The following is a 23,180-nucleotide window of genomic DNA, read 5'->3' as shown; positions in this document are numbered from 1 at the left end:
GGCAAGATGAAAAAGTAGCAACCGCCTTCGCCGGGAATCGAACCAGGGACCTCTGGAATACCGGCCCAGCGTAAAGAACCACTGCACCACGAAGGCACTCTAGGAAAGCCGGAGAAATACCGACCTCCTGCCTTCCTAGCGTTTATTGGACGTTTTGTAGAGACATTAGGTATTTTTTGGAAAAAAGAGAAATGAAAAATGTGCAATGCCTTCTCCGGGAATCGAACCGCAGACCTATGGAATACGCTTCCACCACACTCCACCACACTCCGAAGACATGCTAAGAAGGCGGGAGAAATACCTTATGTACCCCCTTTTAAAGGGCGACTGGGGTTTTTAGGGGACCCTATCGCCAAATCCTGGATGTGAAGAATTATCATCCACCACCCTTTTAGTTCGGGCGCCACTGTAGAGACATTAGGTATTTTTTGGAAGCAAGAGAAGTGAAAAATTAGCAACTCCTTCGCCGGGAATTGAACCGCGGACCTCTGGAATACGCGTTCAGCGTGCAGACCACCACACCACAAAGGCATGCCATGAGAGAAATACCTTATAGTTTAACTATTTGTTTAATTAAGTCAAAGAAAATTTGTACCTTACTTTTGATTTATGTGGATCTCTGGACCTTACCTCGAAATGAAACGGAGGCAGTTCGCTATTAAAAAATTATTGAATGCTATCGAAAAATCGAGAATGCGAACTTTCGTACTCGCTGTAGCTGTACATCAAGGAGCATCTCTTTTTTGTGGATGTTGCACACCCATACATGCCGAAAAGTTTTAGAATGCGTGTAGGAAGCTAGTTGGAAGGAAGTCCAATAACATTCACAACAGCTTTGAGTTTCATATATTGCTGGTATGAAGAACTAGCATCGGCCGAGTTCTGCAAAAAGCAACTAGAAATGGCTGACAAAACGGCAGTGGATTGGAGAAATTATCTCCAGGAGATCTGCGTTGTTGCAGATCAAATGGCGAGAGCAGAATAGGAGAAAATCGGCGGTGTCGGATGCGTTATGGAATTGACCAAAACATGGTCACGCGACGCAAAAATAATGCTGGAAGAATGTAATCTCCGCAGTGGATTTTTTAGGGGCATTTGTCGCGAAGGGAGCGAAGCATTTCTTACATTGGTCCCCAATCGTAGTGCCACCACACTAACGAAACTGAATAGAACATTAAAGCAGGAACAACCATGTTTCCCGACTGTTGGAAGGAGTATAAAACAGAACTCAAACGATGTAGGCATATCCATTGTAACGTAAATCAAAAATGTAATTTTGTCCATCGCACATACACGCAAAATATAGAACGCATATGGGGAAGTGCTAAATAGCGAAATAAAAAGTCCGCGGAACAGCTTGTAGAGTAATTAGGAATTTTGAAATAGGAAACATGAAGAATGTGCAGTGCCCTTGCCAAGACTCGAACCTGGACTTCTCGAATACACGCCGAGTGTGCTAACCGTTATACCACGAAGGCACGCTGAACGGAGGGAGAAAATAACTTACAAGCTTGAGAGGGGACCCAAACAAGAACATAAGGTCTATTTTTAGACCAGGTGGTTCGGGGCGTATTCTTTTCATTTTAACCTAGTAAGCTCGCCACCACCTCCAGTCCTACCTAGCGGTTCTCTCTGGAGGAAAAGATACGCTGCAAATAACATGTTCGATGTCGTCCTAAAGATAATCGCTGGACATTTTGCGCCGGAGATTAAAATGACTATATTCGCCAATGGGGGTGCGTTTAATACGAAAGTACCAAGAATTCTTCTTTAATTACATAAATGTATTAATCATTTTCAATTGAAATCATAGCTTAAAATGTTGAAATTTATCTGTTATTAATACAGAGTCGGATAATATTTTATGGCATAATTATTTAAATTACAGCTAATTTCTGTGCTTCTAAACCGTGTTCATCTGATGAAATGGTATGCAAAGAAGGCGACGGAGAAGACGATTACCATTGTGAGTGCAAAGAAGGACACGTTTTCAATGGATCCCATTGTAACAGTAAGTTATCAAAATACTTATCGTGCTTTCGAATCTTTACAACACTACCCATTGATGATAATAATAATAATAATAATAATAATAATAATAATAATAATAATAATAATAATAATATCTGTTACAATTTATCATCTGCGTACCGACTTAAACAACATTCAACCTTGCATTGCCTGAAAGATCTGTAATATACGTCCCAGCATTCACAATAATGGCTAATACTTGCAAATGATAAAACTCCCATGTCATGCCCTAGGCTTGTAGTCCTGCCCTATGCAGAATCGTAAAAAAGAGTTCAGATCTGTCTTGAATTTATCGCTGAACATATCTGAGCTTTGTACCTTACTAGATAAAAAAGTATTTTGTGGTATTAGATTACGTTCGACACCTAAATTTTAGAAAAAAGTATAAATAAATTAGCGTTATTTAGCAGACTACTACTTAAAATGATGGAAACATATTATCAAAGCAAACGTTTTTTGTTTTTTCCTCACATTTTGGGTTAAAAATGGGTTAAATTTCAGGATTACTAGATATGTTCTGAAAAAAATATTTATCAATATTTTATTTTTGTTCCTTATATTTATAAATGTGTAAAGAATTAAATGGATTGAACTCTAAATGGTAAAGTAAAACATTTGTTAACAGTTATAACTCAAAAAGTTATATTTAAATATAACTGTGAGAGTATATGCACATGTTATTTTTCGAGAAATTTCTCTGTTTTCATTTACAAAATTGCCTGAAAAATTTTAGATATGTACAAAAACCTAAATTTTAGACTATTTAATTCACAATATATCAAGGAATATTTATGAAAAATTTCATAAAATTATTATAGTTATATTTTAAGTTTAATGGTTTTTCGTGACATAAAAGTTAAAAAAAAAAAAAAAAAAAAAAAAAAAAATTCTCAAAAGTATAGTTTTAATGTAATGCAAACACAAACAGAAGAAAATGAAAATGTTGCCAAGTAAGAAAATTAAATTGCAAAACTGATCTTATTTTCGAGCACTTAATAACAAATAGAAACTTTCCAAATCATGTTTTGAACATCTCCAAAAGTATTCAAATGTAACATTCTCAGTTTAAAGTTATTTAGAGAAGTCTGTAGACCTTTAGACATCAACTTCTTAAAACGTTGATGGAAGTTGACGGCCTTGAGCCGGAAGTTTTAAATAAAACGGCCTGTAACAAGAAAGGCCACAGTTCTGTTTCGGCTCACGGCCTGTAACAAGAAAGGCCACAGTTCTGCTTCAGCTCACAGCCTGTAACAAGAAAGGCCACAGTTCTGCTTCGGCTCACAGCCTGTAACAAGAAAGGCCACAGTTCTGCTTCTAATGACTAGAGAGACAAAATAAAAGTGGTTTTTTGAAGCTTAGTGTATAGTAGAAAAGTAAGCTTAATGTATAGTAGGAAGCTTAATGTATAGTAGGAAAGTAAGCTTAATGTATAGTAGGAAAGTAAGCTTAATGTATAGTAGGAAAGTAAGCTTAATGTATAGTAGGAAAGTAAGCTTAATGTATAGTATAAAGGAAAGTAATAAAAACGCTTTGAAACATTTCATCAAAATTGACGTTTACAACATAGTTTGATACCTTACTAGGATACTACTCGATACTATTGTTCTTATTCTGGCATACAGCGGGGAATTCCTGTCCCTGCTCTTTCCAGATTCCTGATTGAATCCCGAATTGGGCCTGACATCTGAGGAAGTCCGTAAATAGTATTCTCCAGATGAGGTTTAAGCTGAGGTGGCAAAAACTTTGAAGTTCATTGCTTCCTGCAAGAAAATGCCAAGACTGAACAAAGCTGTAGAAGGAGTTTGATCAGGCACTGTTTAGCTGGTCACCTGGCCTAAAGCAGAGAATCTAATGTCATAAAGGAAGGATATCTTAAGTAGCCTTCTATGCTGTAACTGGAATTCTCGATATATATCCTGGATTTATATCTATGAAGTGGGTGGTAATATATTTGACGGAGCTTGAAGCTAAATGCTGCTAGATTACATTGACTAGCGTGTAAGCATGATTTGTCCTCGATTAGGGTAAATGCTTTCTGCATTCAGCAGCTTGAAATCTCTTTTGACTGTCTGCTTGTGTTACCCAGATTAGGTTTAAGTTGCTCGGCGTAGTTTATTTTGCTTTATAATTGAAGAGTTTGCAGCAAGAATGGCCCAGCTCCAATTTGATAGATTTTGCATTTATGGGTCTGATGAGTTAATGGATTTTGTGTTCATGGTTCGTGAAAAAATCGTCCTTTGCGTTGGAGTAGCCGTACAAAATCATTTTTAATAGCACTTTTAACGAGAACATTTAGAACGTTTAGAACATAAATTAAAAATTTTGTTTTGAAATTTTTAAAAATTTTTCGAAAATTTTAAATTTTGCATCTGCGCCTTTCTTGCTGCAAGCGCTTCAATTCTGAAATATCAGTAATAATGTCATTCTAATCTGATCTCGCATTTGCTTGCACTTCAGACAAACCATTTTTATCTGTGTTTTCATATCATTAAATTGTTTAATTTGTAGAGTCATTAGATTATTTTTAGAGCAGGATTGATGAAAAATGAGCAACGCCCTCCTCGGGAATCGAACCACGGACCTCTGGAATACGCGCCCAGCGTGCGGACCACTACACTACGAAGGCATGTTAAGAAGGCGAGAGAAATACCTTATATACTCCCCTTTTTAAAAGGCGACTGGAGTTTTTAGGGGACCCAATCGCCAAATCTTAGGTGTGGAGAATCATCATCCACTACCCTTTTAGTTCGGGCGCCACTGTAAAGGCATTAGGTATTTTGGAAGCAGGAGTGATGAAAAATGAGCCGCGCCCTCACCGGGAATCGAACCACGGATCACTGCAGTACGCGTCAAGCGTGCTGAACACTACACTAAGAAGGCAGGAGAAATACCTTATAAATTGTTTATTGATTAATTATAGCAACTCTCAATGGCAGACATCATGTCAGCTAGGTAATGGAGCCCCTGTTCTCTGGTTAACAGTACGCGTCAAGCGTGCTGAACACTACACTAAGAAGGCAGGAGAAATACCTTATAAATTGTTTATTGATTAATTATAGCAACTCTCAATGGCTATATGCCTCAGTAAAAAGATGCTTCTTGCTTTCACGCAAAACATTCTGAAAGAAACCAGCTCCTATTTGCTTTATACATAGGAAAATAATAAGCAATTAGACTGTTTGGTAGTGAACTCCCAAAGTTCTAATGCTTTACTGACTTGGCTATATTCTAAAGCATCAGCTATGCTTTAGCCTATAGCTGATTAGACTATTTTCAAATAGAAGTTTTGGAGTATTAGTAATAATGATAGCAACGAAGAGAGTTTCGTCTTTTACCTCGACACACGCGGTAAAGTTTAGTTTATTTAATCTTTTATCGATATCGCTCATTTGACGAAAACGCTGCTGATTGTTTGTTCCGAAACATTACCCGAACGACATATTTCAGCTGTCACTTTGATTTTTCAAATAACTTTTTCTGACTAAAATTTCAATCACGAGGAAATCACAATTTACAGTCTGTTGTCAAGCAGTGCAAGAAGTTATCAAAATTAAAATGTTCGTACAGCTGAAAAATAATATTTTAGAAGATCCACGCAACCTAAGAGATATTAAATAAGAACTAAGGGGCATTAAGATGAATCTGTTTTAATAATTTAGATACGTTTAAGTATAAAAGATATTTAAATTTTTTCTCTTAGCATATTATCTATATCATTTGCATGTACAAATTTACATTTGTTAAGACTGATATTAGTGCTTTGAACTAACGTAAGAGATATTTGCGAAATCAAGGAAATGAGAATAAACCAAAGAAATTATTTGTTGGGTTTGGGGAATTAATATTTCAAAATTCCTGTATAACAGAAAAAGTTAAAAAGCTGGCTTTTGCTTACAGAAAAGAGTGGGGGGGGACTCTACGTAACATATTTTATACGTTTGTCAGGATTGCTGTTCCTTCTAATTACCTTTGGAAACATAACTGGAGTCGTGAGTTGGAACAGAGAGTTTACTCAAAACTATGTTCGTACGTGTTTAGAAGATACAACAAAAATAAGAAGTTAAAATTACCCTTTATTTCTCACAGCGTACACCCGTTCCCGAACTTCGGGATACAGAGACCAGCACTGGTCTAAAACGTAGAAAATAAGAAATAAACTAAATAAGAACTAAGATGCTTTACAGAGAGTAGTAACGCGAAGATTGGCCTTAGCACTACGTACGTAGGGAGCGGAATGCAAAAAAACTACAATACGTCTTCAAATATCAGGGAGAACTAAGTTCTGGCCTTAAGGGCAGACATGAACTGACTGAAAAGCACGCGCGTGGTAACTCAGCGAGAAGTCTATCTCTTTGTTTTGGCTAAAAGCCATATCTTAAAGACTTATACAGTTTGCAACCCCATTAGCATAAATAATTCTACTCGCGCTTATTCTGGCCTGAAATGAAAAATAAGAGAGGATAGCAAAATTTTAAAATAAAATAAACGTTAGTAAAGCTTAAAATCCTTACACGTTTACCTTTTCAGTTTTTCAAAAAGTGGAATAACTGAATCATTTCATCCAATTTATCTATAAGTTTAGAACTTCAGCAATATAAAGTGATTTGACCTACTTGGCAGATGATGAAATAAATTATATACAAAATGATTAAAAATATGGCCAATCACATTTGGTTCTAATAGAATTATGGGCTATGATAAGTAAGATATCCCCGCAGCAGTGTTAAATCTTCAAGCTGAAGAACAATTGAAACCAGCCTCAACTTTCATGATTTCACGATCAACAGTGAAACTTCTGCAGGCGGCTTTCAGTTTGGGGAATATTTGTCCGTTGCTAAAACTCACCTTTTTACTGTTAGCGTGATCCAATAAGTACATAAATGTTACTCTAATCATTTCAAGATGTTTTCTCTTTCGTAACTCCCCATTTAGAGGAGTATTCTTGTCTTTTACTTCCTATTCAATGAAATTAACGTCTCTTAATCTCACGATCACTCTGGTAAGCAGCCTTCTACGCTGTAACTGTATTTATTTCTATTACTGGAACGGCAATATATTGGCTAATGATACAAGCATAAAAACTTCAGGTGAAAAAAATGGGGTTTCAAGTTTAATATACCATTTATCACTTCTTTGCATATTCCAGCTAGCTCCATATTGTAAACAAAACAGAATGAAAAACCAGTCTACCAAACTAAAGCATCAGTTTTATTATATGAACTAGCCGCTAGCGGCCAGCCTTCGTCTGGCTTTTAAATATGCCAGAAAAATGCCTAAAGGGAACACCAAACATAAAATTTAAAAACTGCACAGAATTTTACTCGGCAGAACAACTTTATAAAAAAAATGCATTATATATAAAAAATTACAATGAAATAAGCAATATCCCTTAACACAAATATTAATTATCCTAATAAATAAATTAACCAACTTCCCGTTGCAAAATCTTAAGAATTCAAATGATATAAAGGAAGTTAAGAACTTTGTTTCTTAAAAAGAATCATGCAAAACTTTTTATATAACTAAAATTATATATAATTAAAACATAATGTAAAAAATTACAATGAAATAAGCAATCAAACTCATATTTTCAAGAGAAAACAGCAGTATCCAAGGAAAACTGTTGCCAAAAACCACATTTCTAAACGAATGAAACTATCATCAGAAAGCAACAACCAATCAAAATTGTGCTTTGTGGATGACATAATTCAAAATATACAAACCTCCTTGCCATTAGCTAATAAAGAGAGAGAGGGAAAAAATGAAATTCTTTCTGTTGTGCCTCGAGAGACACATGCACGTCAGAATAATATTACGGTGTGCGTGTATAATTAATAATATTTTATCAGATATTTTCAACAGTCAGCAGTCCAGTATACAAAGCATTGAATCAAAAACTGTTGCCAAAACCATATTTCTAAAAGAATGAAACTATTCAAAATGATACGATTTCATTAAAAAAGATAAAAGAAAAAAAATTGGAATTTTGAAAAAATCGCTTCGAGGTACATTGGTTCTTGTCTAGATGCACCTACGAACTAAATTTCGTAGCCAATTTTCGTCTATTAGCTTACGCAAAGCGCGAACGAAAGACACACACACAGACAGACTCTTTCTTTTATTATATGGTAGAGATGACTGTAATTAAAGGAAAGTAAAAAAATGTAACATTTTCGGAGTATATAAAATCAAGGAAAAGTTAACTGGCTATTTCCTGCATTGACAATTAGAATAATTATTTATAATAGAACATGTGCAATTATTTGCTAGTTCTTTTTGCTGAATAATCTAATACCAGCTTTGTCAAATGTCGTTTTTTCCTGTTTGATATTATAAAAAAGAGATAGTTTAAATCATTTTCAATTTTCAGATGCATTCTGCGTTTTTCCAACTCTTAACACCTGCAACCAAGTTTGTGAGTCAACGAAAGATGGATATATCTGCGGCTGCGTAGATAGTAGTTTTCAGCTGAAAGAAGATAACAGTACTTGTGGTGAGGTTAATTAATAATTTGTCATGTTCCATTCTTCAATTAACTTACGAAACATATGTAAAATATTTCAAATTACATTTCAAGAAAAGTGAGTATTTTTCTTCTTCTGTATTTAACTGATTTTTATGCTAGTGTCTTATACATTATTATACATTAACTTAATATGCGTAACCATTCGTCGCTTTTTACATCTCACCATTTTTTTTTTGCCATTATTGGGCAGGTGGTTTTGCAACAAAATACATTCTTTGAAGCTGAATGGCTAAACACCTTTTTTTCGTTTTTTAAAAAAGACATTATTTTTTATTCAATGGTGGGCACTTGCCTAATCAAGATCGGCCACGCAGTGGTGGCCATTTTATTGCGGAGACAATTAATAAGTGACCAAAAAAGGTGGCCATTTTATTATTAGCCTTAAAATGCTGCACAACCATAGAACATGTGCAATTATGAGGAGTTTGATAAATTTCATAGAAATAAGATATTGCAAGCAAAAAAAAATTTTATATTTAAGTTAATGTTTAAGTTTTATGTTTAAGTTTTTAATACACAAAATTATAAAAAATCTAATGTTAGAGTTAGAATGTAGGCGTGCCTCGGTATATGTCCGCTCTGAAATTCAACTTGTTAGGCAAGGTATGGATAAACAAACATGGAATCTTCAGGTAAACATAATTGGGCTGAGAATAAGCCAATGCATAATTTAGAATTAGTTCATAAAACAAGTAGCCTTAGATTGTTATGAAATACTTTTTTGAGTAAAATTTGAGGTTACCTTCGCCTAATTTTACCGTTGCACATATTAGGATTTAAATTTCCGATCGAAATACATTTTTTCTTACTACACTCATGTCCATAAATTAAGGATAATTCGGAGTCACGCGGAAATTGAACTCAAAAATAAATATATCACCTGTAAAATCACTACACACATCTTCAAGAATCATATGCAAATTTCAGGAAGTAACCAGATGACACCGATGGTACGTCACAATGACGAGAGTGTAAGAGAGTGATATATAAGGAATACAGGCAAAGAAGTAAAATTGTTCGCAGGCGCTTTATAAGCATTTCAGTGCCATAACCGAATAGTTATGACACAAAGGACGCATTTGGATGATTTCTTACGTGGTAGAATTATCGGCCGGCTGAGATATGGGCATACCCAACTGGAAGTATCAAACGAACTTGGAATTGCCCAGAGTGTCATCTCCAGGCTTTGGCAACGATTCCAAGATGATGGTCATGTGAGTAGACGTTACAGCACAGGTCGATCCAAAGTTACAACGCGGAATGAAGACCGGTATTTGGCAGTTACTGTCAAAAGAAACAGGCAGCGCACAGCCTCAGATCTGTCTCGTCAGCTCTCTTCAGCCACTGGTACGACAATTTCAAGGCAGACCGTGTACAGACGCTTAGGGCAGATTGTTCTATATGCTCGTAGACATGTCATATGCGTTCCACTTACCGCAACTCACTGTCGCCTGCGGTTAGCCTGGAGTAGAGAGCATGCATTGTGGACACCGCAACAGTGGGCTTGTGTGATGTTATCCGACAAGTCCAGGTTTAGCTTGCAGTCTGATTCTCGCCGGACGTTCATATGGAGAGCTCCAGGTACCCGTTACCACCAAGAAAATATTATTGAACGACACCGTTACGGTGGTGCAGAAGTGCTCGTTTGGGGTGGAATTAATCTGGGTTCCAGAACTGACCTGCATGTTTAAATTGGAACCATGACAAGCCAAATCTATCGGGACGTCATTCTGGAACAACACGTACGTTTGTTTCGGGGAGCCATGGGCGCACAATTTGTGTTTATGTATAACAACCCCGTCCTCACCGTGCAAACATCGTAAGCGAATGCCTTCAATCGGAGGATATCACCCGTATGGACTGGGCAGCATTCTAACCGGACTTGAATCCAGTAGAGCACGTGTGCGACATGCTTGGCCGATGAGTTGCAGCCCGTCAACCTCCTCCTACATGTCTACCAGAACTTTGGAGAGCATTGCATTTTGAATGGTGTAATATTCCCGAAGATCAGATCGATAATTTGATACTCAGCATGCCTAGGCGTTGTACGGACTGTATTGCATCGTCTGACATACAATGTACTAACAAATCATACCAACCATGTAATATTGGTTTTTTTGTAAATAGTTTTTTTTTGTAATTTCCTCCAGGGAGAAAAAATCGCTAATTTTTTTAATAATATCAAACATATATCATCTTTTTTTGCTCTTTACCTTTTGTTTAACAAATAAGCTTTACAAATAAGTCAAATTTGTTTTGCTTCTAACTCTTCCTTTGCCTGATTTTGCACTATGGACATGAGTGTATATAAAGTTAATAGAGTTTGATAAAAGAAGGGCAATGCAAACTTTGTATAAAGGGCAAAAATGAATATTGTTTGATTTTAAATGCATATTTCTTTCTTTTTAGAATACGTTGGCAACATCACATGTGTCAATAAAACTTGTAGTAAAGGCTATTGTATTATAAAGGAAGATCAGGAAGTATGCATTTGCCCTCCAGGGCACACAGAAAAGGATGGCAAATGTGTAGGTAAGTTATCAAAATCAATTATTATGATATTTTTATGATTTATGTAGCATATGTTTGCCCCTACACATAATCTAGAACTTGCTTTTGGCAGGGTGGTAATAATCAGCCGTAGTATTTTAAATATTTCTAGACAGCAATGAATTGGCATGCAATCACAGAATTCAACAATGGCATAAAGAAAACGACAAATATTAGCTTTGACAACAAAAATAACTAAATAATAATAAGTCATTAATATGTGAATACTAAGTCTTTAATATGAAATAATAAGTCATTAATATGTGTTGGTAGTATTGAATTTATGAAAAATTTTGCATCTAATAGCAAACAAGCACGCGTAGGGGTGTTCAGAACATTCTGTTCAGAGCAGAGTATAGCGTTTTCTACAGCTGATCGAAGCGAAATATTCTGAGAATACCGTTTTATCTCATGTTTAAGTTAATCGTTATATCTCATGATAAATTTATAATTTTTCTTGGTCTTTGAGGATGACCCTAATCATCAAAGTAATAAAAAATACTTTTAAAGGAACCTTTCATGTTATCCATAAATCACATCCTTAGTCACATTATCCATAAAGTTATATTACAAATGAAGAGTGGGCCAGGGACAAGAAGCACCAGAGCCAGCTTATAAACGAAACCATGCACAGTTAATTCCCATTCGAATTTAAAATTTAGAATGTTATTTTCGCTTTATAAGTTGTTGAAAGTGTTACATAGTATATATTCATATACGAAACTATTTTATTAAATTCTAAAGCTCATGTGTTCATTTTAACTTCCTGCATTCAATTTGAATACATCCTTAGGAATTAGAAGGATAATTATCATATACTAAACAATAAATTTTATCAATGATATGAAACATTTCATTACTAAAACATATTTATGAATTTAAGAAAATAAGTATCAATTCAGTTAAAATATTCGTTAAAAATTTACGGTACTTTTTTCATTAGCAACTCCTCCTTAGAAAGATTCCAGAAATTTAGTGTAAATAATAATAAAAATTAGTGTAATAATTATGTTCTCTGGCAACCATTTTTCTATACTTCAAATTTTTTAAAATTTATTTTGCGACCTTTTCACCAGCTACTTTTAACTGTAATTAATGATGTTTTACTGTTTCGCATTAATGTTTCCTGCAGTACTGTTGCTTATGTACCAAAAGTACTTCTACTGAAGTATGAAAAGTGTTGCCAAAGTGCCAAATGTACTTTTGCTGAAAAATCAAAAGTGTTACTTAATACCAACGCACTTTTCTAAAAACGTATTTTTCAGAAAGAACTCTTAAACGTAATTTTTCAAAAAAACTTTATTAAACTATTAAAAGAATTACATTTTGGGGAATTTTTATTTTTCAGATCTGTGCACAGCCGATATGCTGCCCGAAGGTTTTTGCCCTTATGACCGCTGCGAGTCTGTTGACAAAGGATTTAGGTGCAAGTGTGAAGGGAAATATGTTCTCTCTGAAGACAAAGTAACATGTACAGGTTAGTTAAACTGAAATTAAGCTATCATTTGCAACGTCAGCGTCATTACTAAAACCTACAGCAGATTGTTCACTAATATTTTATCTTAATCATGTAACTGCCTTTAATAAACACAACAGCTATATAATTTAGGATAATCATTCCTTATTTCTTTTAATAAGAGAATATGAGAAATTTCTCATCATCCCAATACTACGAGATTGCCAAAATGTTCTCTTTAAACCACAAATTCGCTCGCTATTTATTTTTAACTTAATTTGGATTACGATGAAAGCTGAGAGAAGTTCGGCTTGGTTTCTTTGATTATGAAAAAGCACCCGAAAATTATTTTCCTAAGAAAAGGGATGCCTTCGGGGAGGATTTTCTGAGGAAATTGCTTCGCATACATTAGCGTGGTCCAACCCACGGCTCGCGGACCGCATAGGCCCTCTTATTAATGTTTTTGGCATTTTACTGGGAAAATGTGTTAGTTAAACGTTTGGGAAAACAAAAGACCTCTCTTTAAATAATTAATAAAAATAATTATATTAAATATAATAATTAAATAATAAAAATTATAAGGCTCAGACAATGAAAACTGTTGTAAATATTGTAAATTTAATAAGGAGAGGCAAAGCCCGGAGACAAAGATCATTTATTGCATTTGTGGACAATTTGGATACTGAGTATGGCGACATTTTATTGTACTGTCAAGTGCGCCGCCTAAGTGTTGGAAATTGTCTGCAACAGTTTTTTGCGTTGAGAAATAAAATTCTTGCTTTCCTCATATAAGGAAACATTAGGCATGAGTATAAAAAAAAATTGGATGAAATCCAGTTTTTAAATAAGCTTGCTTTTCTGACAGATTTAACAACCTATCTGAATGCTTTAAATTTGAAACTTCAAGGCAGAAAGCAAAATATATCCCAGCTTTATGACATATTGAAGGCTTTCGAAAAAAAAAAAAAACCCTTAATGTAATGCAAATTGTACTGAAGGCAAATAATAAGACACACTTCCCATTTTGTCAGCAGCTGGAAGAAGAAAATGACACAAATTTAGAATAATTACTGATATCAAGAAAGAGTTCCAGGACAGATTCCAGGATTCTGATTCCCTAAAAACAAAACTTTCATTGTTAAACAACCCCATGAAGAATGAAGACTTTCGACCTTCAAATGGAAATTTGTGATCTTCAGGCAGATCCATTCTACCAGACTAAAAAGTGGGATGTCACTGAACATTTCTGGAAACTGATTTATAAAGAACATTTTTCAAAACTGTATAAATTCTCTTTCAAAATGTTATCGCTGTCTGGCAGTACATATGTGCGTGAAAATGCTTTTTCTACCCTCGAACAAATTAAAGCAAAAAAAGGGAAATCACATTGAAAGTGCTTCACTGGAATCCAGCCTGAGACTTTGCCTTACTGAAGTTACAGTGGACATTGATAAACTTGTATCAAACAGCAGTGCTAATTATCACATTGATTTCTAAACTGTAAAATAAAGTGATATATTACACTAGTGATTTATATGTAATCTATTTTCCTTTTTTAATCTCTCTGGTCCTCACTCTCCTATACTAACGTTTGATTGTCCTTCGGGTAACTAAAGGTTGAACCACACTGGTATACACATTAAGTGGTTATCACTTCCAGCAATAGTCCCTGCTAGAAGGGACTATTCTGAGAAACGAGATTCTGGTAGCATTGGTTTAAAAGGGAGGATTCCTAGAAAAAAGAGCCCCCTGGAAGCGAAAACCCGCGTAGCTACGGAAACGATGTTGCGGCTACGAGGGATTTTTTTCAAACCTCACCGAAAATGTTTCGGCTGGACCTCTGTCCCGGGTAGAGAACAACCATTCAGACCGAAAGTTCTGCTTCTGACGGATCACTTGATCCCAATCTGAGAGATATTCAATTACTGTTTGGCTTTCAAGTTTTTGTAGAAGGTGAAAATGGTAACCTAGCTACGTGGGTTCCTAGAAATGTGCGGGTTCTGAGAATCGTCCCTTTCGACGTCCAATCCCACGTAGCCGAAGCATAATGTGACTAGAACAAAACACACTGGGAAAACCAGGAAAACGCCCATGTATCCAGTCCATTTGCTGGTTTCGAACCTCGGATCAAACTACTAGTGTTCAGGACTTTATCGCTTGGCTACTGATGCTCGGAAAGCTGATATAAGAAACAGAAAAGGACTAACTAAAGATTTTTATTATTATTACTTTCCAATGGCGCGCTCTAACCGTTTATAGGCGTTTGCTACTACTAAGGCCGGAAGCGGTGATCTCCTTATTATGGAGGCACCTTATAGGTGGGCCACCTTTGTCTCCTGTGAAGGGACGGTACACTAGGAGGAAGAGGCACCCAGACCGAGAAGCTCAAGGCTGTTATACTAAGTTAAACACCCCAACCCCTAGAGGCCTTACGAGGTGGACTACTCCCCCGGTCAACCCAGGGGGACAATTTCATTTCACACAATCTGGGTTAGTCAAAGGCGGATGACTGCGCATCTCCCGCAAAGATAACATAGTCATGGTAAAATCAACGACCTTTCCCAAATTTTGACCAAGGAAAGCCAAACTCCCAAAGACAACCTTCGCTATCTAACCATGTAGCGTCCCCACATCCAAGGAGCAGACAAGACAGTACTATATGGTCCCTGCCAAGCCTGAACGCCAAGCCACATAATAAACGGTGATTCTAGTCACTGTGAAAACTGTTAATGTTTCCCCAGAAGTCGAGTCTGTCTAGGTTTTGACCTATGCAAAATGCCGCGATTGTTCCCAGTTGACCCCCCCCCGGGGGGACTTTTGAAGGGAAGGAAAAATTACATCTATGCCTTCTCCGGGTTCGAATCTCGGGCCCTTTGGTACGGCAGTGAGAGTTCCACTATACCCGCTGCGCGGCTGCTAAAATTGTATGCTACTTAAAATAAACCTTGTATATGTATGGGTGTTTGTGACTCTAGTAATGCAATTCTGCCTTTATATGCATATAATATAGCATAGAAATTTTCGTGCAATTGCTACTTTGTATCCATTTCATCCATTTAATGAAATTTAACTTTAACATCTTAACATTCGTACTAAATATAGTACATCAATAACTGCTATCCATGTACATATGGCCAGCAACGGGTATTTCCAGTTGAAATTGTGAGGGTGTTCAGAAGAAACATTACATTTTAAATTGCGTTCTGTGGTAAAGGCAGATGTATCTGTTCTCAACCATGATTCTTCGTGAATCTTTGCGATATCACAGAAAACAATAAGATCTATAATATCCTGAAATAGTCAAAACAGTTTTTTTAAATGTAATAATAAAACGACTCACATTTAAAATTAAATTTCAAATTCGTTTGTCATTTAAGTTATGAAATTAAAGTAAAGAACTTGCTTCGAAGTAAAGAAAGCACTAACAATCGATATTCTAAAGTAAAAATCCTCGTACTAGATTTCTGGAAAGATTCAGGTAAATAGTATTTTGCTTATCTGATGATGCATAAAATAATTTATTCCCCTTTTTTTTGATAAGCCAGGAATTTTATAGAAGCTAGGCATCATTTTTTGTAAATTGCAATTCTGTTTTTCTTAAAAGCCATATGAGAATGGGGAGCGAGGAGAGTGGCTAGGGATATGTCAGTTCTGGGTTTGCTTTGGTTTAATTGATAATGGCAAAGTACATCATGGTTATCTGTCTAAGTGGAGGAATACCTTCGTGGAGGACTTTCTAAGGGAAACTGGCTCGGATGACTATTTCATATAAGTAAAATCACGGAAACACCCATGCAGTCAGCCCGTTAGCCAGGAAACGAACTAGCAATGTTCAGCGAATTTTACCGCTTGGCGCAGGTGGAAATGTCAGTTCTAGAAGATTTAGTCATCTGAGAAAGCGTCACAGGTGAACAGAGCACACTGGATACAAAACATAGAAATAACGATTCTTAGGCAGCTAATATAGCCTTTGTAACAGTTAGACTATTGCGTAATGTTAGTCCGTGTTCTAGGGTTAATTCAATAAAATCAGAAGTTAAGAAGTATTATAATTTTTTTTTAAAATCAATTCCTACTTAGGTCAGCAAAAAGAAATTAAGTATACAAAAAAAAAAAAAAAAAAAAAAAAAAAAAATTAAATTAAAAATGAAAAAAAAGTAAATATATACAAAAATATTAAAAATAAAAAAAAACTATATTCAGATCAAATGTCATCCACTACAAGTTTAAAAAAAATTATTTGAACTCGAGTAAATAAATAAAAAGTATTGAAAATTACTTAATTAAATAAAAAAATTTTTAAAGTCAATGTCTGCTTAGCTCAGCAAAGAAAATGTTAATAATACAAAAATAAAATAAAATAAAATAAAATAAAAATTAAAAAAATTTAATATGTGAAAAAACTGTATGAACATTAAGTGTCATGCACTACAAGTTTAAAAATGTATTTGAACTTGAGTGGATGAATAAAAAGTATTTCGTCAAAAAAATTTGAAAAAATTTGAATCGAAAATTTGAACAAGATATAGGGAGAGTGTGAGCTAATAGGAATTTAAACAAATTCGACACAACTGAGTGCTCCGTTAGTGCAAAATGAGCAAGAGGGTAAAGTGAAGAAAATGTTCAGTATGTTAAGGAATAAGCTAGTACGGAACGGTAAGATATTAATTGTACTACATTCTGAGGCAAATGTGACCATAACAATAGCTAAAAATTTTCAGGAAATTTGCTGCTGGTCCAAGTGACATGTCATGGCCTTGTTACGGAGTTATCATCACATTTTTATAGTTAGGAGATCTTAAAAATTACGTTTACAAAATAAACCAGCAAAAATATCCTAGTAATACAATCACCATATTCATGGCGAAATAGCTGCTATTTCAATGGCAGTGTTTGAGCATGTTTTCAAAACCTGTTTGCTGAGTTGCAAGAGTGCCAAAGACATAATAGTGGGCATCTTGACGAAATAATTTTAAAATATGAATTCCCGCATATGTTAATTATGTTAAAAAAAACCTCGATAAAATTACTTACCCTCACTTCTTATTTGATTTCAAAAATGCAAAATGTTTATGCCCTCTCATTATTTACCTTTCGAATTCTTAAACTGTATGAGTATAACTGAAAACGTGTACGACTAGGAACTGGGAGGTCCGAAGTTCGAAAACGGACTAGGGCATTGCTGTTTTGACATAAATCTAAGCCTAATAAGCTCTAAGAAGAGTTAAAGGTAACCATTTTACGAAAGGATTTCGAAAAAATAATGATAATGTGCGAAAATATCGTGATATTAGTGAAGTGGCAATAGCGGGAAAACCCAATGAAAGACATGCAGAATGAAATGTCAACAGGAGATCAAGCCAGAAAGTAAACAAACCAGTTTCCTGGAAAATACGTTAAAACTTATTATCTGATTTTTCTTTTTTTTTTTCTTCTTTTTTAAATTAAAATTTTATTAGCCCAAACGGGCATCAGCCCAGAAGAGCAGTTAGTCTCGGAATGGCATTTCGTGTCGAATCACCAAAAGTGTTAAATAATTTTTGGAATTGTTGCCACCAAATATTATCGCCTTGTATTATAATAAAAGAATCTAAAAAAGGAAGAATATGCATGCATGTACGCATGTTTCTCGCATTGTGAAAAAACAACGGTATTTAGAGGCATCACATTTTGAAAAACACAGTTCTCCATCCGAAATATGGGCATGTGGAAGACCGAATTTTGGATTTCGAACTTAATTTATTATCTATTTCATGTTTTGTAAAACTTTAATGAACTTTTGATTTAAAAAGTCATTGATTTCAAAGCGAGCAATGGCAACACTGTACGGAATAAAATATTTTTAATTCCAGCATGCGAGACTGTCTGGCAGATTGTAGAGACATTTGGTATTTTTTGGAAGCAGGCAAGATGAAAAATGAGAAATCGCCTTCGACGGGAATCGAACTGCGGACCTCTGGAATACCGGCCCAGTGTGCAGAACCCTACACAACAAAGACACGCTAGGAAGGCGGGATAAAAAAGATATTCTAAAAATTTTCTAAGAAAGATTCTTAAGAAATTCTACAGAAAAAATTCTAAGAAATTTTAAAGATTCTAAAAAAATTCTAAAGATTAAGTTCTGTTTTTAAATATTTTTAGTTCAAATTCTCTCAGAACGTGTATATGTGTGTAAACGGAAAAAAGCGTCTCTTTAAGCATAATATAAAATCTGAAAGTTCTGAATTTTTTTTCTTTTTTTGGATCTTCCATTTTTATTCTTTTATTATTTCAAAGGCCCTGATAAAAGAGTCTATTTTCAGTTCTCAGAAGGAAAAAATGCCTTTTCCTATCCTAAACTATTGCATCACAAGTACTTCTACTTCAGAAGCGTCTATTTTAAAACTAAAGTTTTTCTATTTGATTAAAAAGAAATATGTAGTAAAAACCGAATATTTTTTTGCATAATTTTATCAGAATTACTTCATTATAGTTTAAATTTAAATAAATTACTTACTTTCTTTAATTTGCGTAAATGTAAATAATTTAAAATTATATTCTGAAAAATTTCTGGTATAAAGAAATCTAAGACCCGATTTATTTTCAACTTTCCATACCCGGATTATTTTCCGATTACAGGATATTCTTATTCCAAAAAATAGTAAATTAAAAGAAGTGAAAAATCGAAGGTAAATTTCATATCAGCTGCAAAATATCAAAAGTCCGTAAACAGCAAATCATGAAATTTCTATCTAAGTTTTAGTACCTGAATAGCGATATCTTTGCAGAGTCGGATATTGCGATGATTACGCTTTCGTGATGTTTCTTTTCTGCTTTGTTTGCTGTTATTGTTTGCTTGACGGTGGTTATAAAATAGCAAACTGACTCATAGTAATATCTTATCGAGTATATTATTTGACCAAGAAATCAGAATGTTCTTATCGAATTTCAAGCTTTGCCTAGTTTGAAATGAAAAAAACAAACCTGCAAAACCTAAAGCAATGTTATGTTACAGAAAATTACACTGCCTCTTATTCAGATTATTACTTTTAAAAGTGAAATCTCTGGAAATCAAACATTCACCATAAGACAAATAAGTAAATAAATAAAAACCTGAAAGTTTTCAGATTTTATATTACGCCCAAAGGTTTTTTTTAACATGTTGGGAGTTACTTTATTTATTAAATATCATGTTCTTCGCACTTGAACATAAAACTCAATTAAAAAAAATATTACAAAGTATTTAAAAGAGCAAATCTTTAAAATTTCCTCGCTTTGAAATCGTTGAGTTTGTTAATCAAAAATTCGTTTAAGTGTCACAAAATAAGAAATCCATAATAAAACAAATTTCAAATTCGAAATTAGGACTTCCAGATTCCCATATTCGGTAGAGGAGTACGTTATTCCAAATTTGATGGCTCTAGGTACCGTTGTTTTATCAAAATGCGAGAAATATACATACATTTATACAGATTCTTCATTATTTAATTTCTTTAAATATAATACAGGGCTCTAATATATGGTGGCAACAATTCAAAAGGGGATTCGCCGCTTATAGTGAATCAATGCAAAATGCCAAAACGAAATTAATAGTCCTTCTGGGCAAATTGCCTCTTTGGACTAAACATCTGATGTGGCCACAACACGATTTCCTTATAGGGCCTATTAAATTATACACATGTTTTGCTGCATTTTATTTAAATATATTTCCTTGAATTTCATTAAACACATATTTCTCATTTAATTAATTCAGTTCTCACATGGCGGCAAGGCAAAAATATGTAAAATTTCAAAGCGTCACCCTGAAAAATTGTAAAATACAGAAAAAACTTAAAGCGCCAAATAGAGTTAAAAACAGTTAATTGTATTTAATTACTAACATTTGAGTTTGTACGCAAAAATAAGCCATTCAGCCAGCGAGCAGAAAGACATATTTTTCGGTGAATAAGATTAAAAATTTAGGTTCGGCGGTGGTGGTTCTATTCGGCGAAAAGACACGGAAGTTGGTGAACAAACTGATTTAATTCACTATTCTACCAAGAAATTCAAATTAAATATATTGTTACGAAATGTACAGGAGCGGTGAGATAGCTTCCGCGCAAAGAAGGTTTATGGCTGCCATAAAATGGAAAGGAATGCAGGGTTGCCACATTTGGCGAGAAATCGCCCGTTTGGCGACACAGTTGACGATATACCATGGATGGTTGGAGAACCTTCTGGAACGAATTCTTACCGGTTTAGCCCAGAATGTTCTCGAACACAAGCCGAAAGCTATATAAACCCTGCTGGCCCGCAGTCAGTTAATGTGTGTGCCTCGTCTAGTGCGAGTTAGTCTGTCTCATCTAGTTATTACGTGCAGAGGCGATCGAGTTGACAGCCGGCCAGCGAGTGCCGAGTGGGTCGTCGAGTGCGTCGAAGAGTCTCTTAGTATATCGCGGTTAGTGTATCGTCGAGAGTATGTGCTCAGCTCCGGGAACGACTGAACCGAAGAGTCGGAAGCTTTGTTCTATGTGTCGTCGAGTGCATCGCGAGTTGTAGCGTGGAGAGTCTCGAGAGTACGGGGAGTTCCGAGAATGACCGAGCAGAGTCGGGAGCTGTACTCTGGTGCTTTGCAGTGAAGCTGTCTTCACCGTTATTGCCTGACAGTGTGAAGGCTGTGTCGCTGAACGTGTCAGAGTGTTTTATAACAGTTAGGCGACTGTAAAAGTGTTTTGGAGCTGTCCTGACTAATATTGGCTAAAATAAAATGTGTTTGGATACTTCATCAAGTTTCGTGGTTATTCACTCCAAAATTTACGAACCCCATACGAACGCGAAGGAAGGAAATAATGTAACAACTGGTGTCAGAAGAAAATAACGTAATAATATGTCGTCCTCGTTATGCTTAGCACCACTTAGACTTTAAAATTGTTGATACCTATACAACTATGCAGATTAATTAAAGGCATAACCTTAGCCGGAACATAACTCTGGGGAGACATTTTCACGTGACGTCATTTAAACTCGGCAGATTTTGAGCAGTGTAGAGATTTAGTGGCAGCTTGTAATACTTTTTACTCCCTTGCACTAAGTAAAGGAAGTATTGTAATAGCGAACAATTTCGGGTATAATATTTCAACGAAAATATCCATTGTGATCACTTTCGAATTCATCGGAACGACGTATCTTGGTATCGGAATTTTATTTTCCAAAAATATATTAATGTTCCAAATTAAATCAAGAAACTAAGCGATTCGAAAGAAATTAAGTTGCTGACACAGGCATAGTGTAACGTATTTATATTTAATTGTTAACCATAAAACACAGCGATTAACCGAAATGTGTTGCTACTCCCTAGAAAATAATTTTATCTTTCACGCGCCACGTGTTGTCATTTCAAGCATAAGATACTTGATTTTTCTCTCATGTTTCATCTATTTGTTACTGATTAAAAAAAGCAAGCGATTTGAAAGCAATAAACGGAGATTTTCCCATTTATTTTCATTAAGTATTTATTAGCTTGTAAGGATTATACTAATTTTATTATTAACAGTTAAATTTTGAGTTAAACTTTCTTTCCTATCGCTTCTTAATTTCAACTTACCACTTCCGGCCAGAACGTTGTTTTAGAATCACGTCTGAATGCTAATGACGAAGAGTGGTATTTAACCGCGAAGTTCTACTGTCTTTGTGAGAGAAATACCAGATATTCTGGCTAGCACGCGTCCGCCATTTTAGGCTACTCTCTCGTTAAGCTATTATTACACTCAGCCGTACTTTAGGCCCCGATAGCTTCGAAGTCAATTAGCGTAAAGGGGCCAACTCTGTTAGACTTTTGATAGCTCCAGTTATATCTCTTTAGTTAAGATTAGTTTAGTTTAATTCTTAGTTAAGTTGAAGCCCGAGTATCGGCTTTATTGTACAACTCCAAGACGGAGTTCTTTTAAATCTTATCTGAATAATAAAGGGGTTTTTAACCCTTTCCAAGTTTATTTACTGTCTCACGAACTCGATTATTCGCTTACTAGTTCTTAAGATTCTTCACATTCAACTGTAACTTAGAATTACACAGTGGAGAATCCTACAAGCAGAAGCCATGAAATTACACTAGTTAGCCTGATTAAAATCATTTTATATACATATATTTATAATAACTATTTTAAGCTGTTAGGAGCGCAAGAGGTTGGTCAATCAAATAATGAAACTTAAAGACGAATTAAATGTCCAAATGAAATGATAAATAATGAAGTAAACAAGATACGTAAACATTTATATTTGGAATCGAGATTAGATTTCCATTGTCGGCACGAATTAGCTGCTAAATTTCGTGGGTCATTTTATTTAGAACGTGAAGTAGAGCCGACTCCGCTTAGTAAAAGGCTCCATGAAGACATGTCTTTGATGCCAAATCTCACAAAGCCGTAGGTACGTTTTGATGATAAATCTTCAGATATCTTAAGGCCATTAATTTATATTACATAGAATACTTGAAAATTCATTCACGTATGTGATTCTTGTGTCCAGTTTAAATTGTTTTGTCACTTGATATGCCTTTCTGATATTAAATTGTCTTTGAAAAGAATTATTCATGTACTAATATGAAATATACTGTGGAAAACCTCTTATAAATAAAGAAAATAAATGCGATCACTTTCTTGC

General features: G+C 35.0%; 1 protein-coding gene across 4 annotated transcripts in view; it reads left to right on the top strand.

Moving 5' to 3' along the window:
* The window catches only part of LOC118199903 (uncharacterized), a 134,938-nt gene that overhangs the window by 52,118 nt on the left and 59,640 nt on the right, over nt 1–23,180 (top strand). For all 4 annotated transcript variants that reach the window (XR_015044086.1, XM_085827052.1, XM_085827051.1 and 1 more), the window contains exons 9-12: nt 1,889–2,011; nt 8,402–8,524; nt 10,967–11,089; nt 12,456–12,584. Coding sequence is in view for 3 of the 4 variants with exons in the window: in XM_085827052.1 (XP_085683178.1) it covers nt 1,889–2,011; nt 8,402–8,524; nt 10,967–11,089; nt 12,456–12,584 (498 nt within the window). In the remaining variant the exon portion in view is untranslated. The remainder of the gene's footprint in view (nt 1–1,888; nt 2,012–8,401; nt 8,525–10,966; nt 11,090–12,455; nt 12,585–23,180) is intronic.

This window comes from Stegodyphus dumicola, chromosome 11 (assembly GCF_044657685.1).
Source record: "Stegodyphus dumicola isolate Sdum_Otavi_A_Nest chromosome 11, ASM4465768v1".
Lineage (NCBI taxonomy): Eukaryota > Metazoa > Arthropoda > Arachnida > Araneae > Eresidae > Stegodyphus > Stegodyphus dumicola.
Note: the sequence above shows the minus strand (reverse complement) of the source record. Positions and strands in the feature narration are given on the sequence as shown.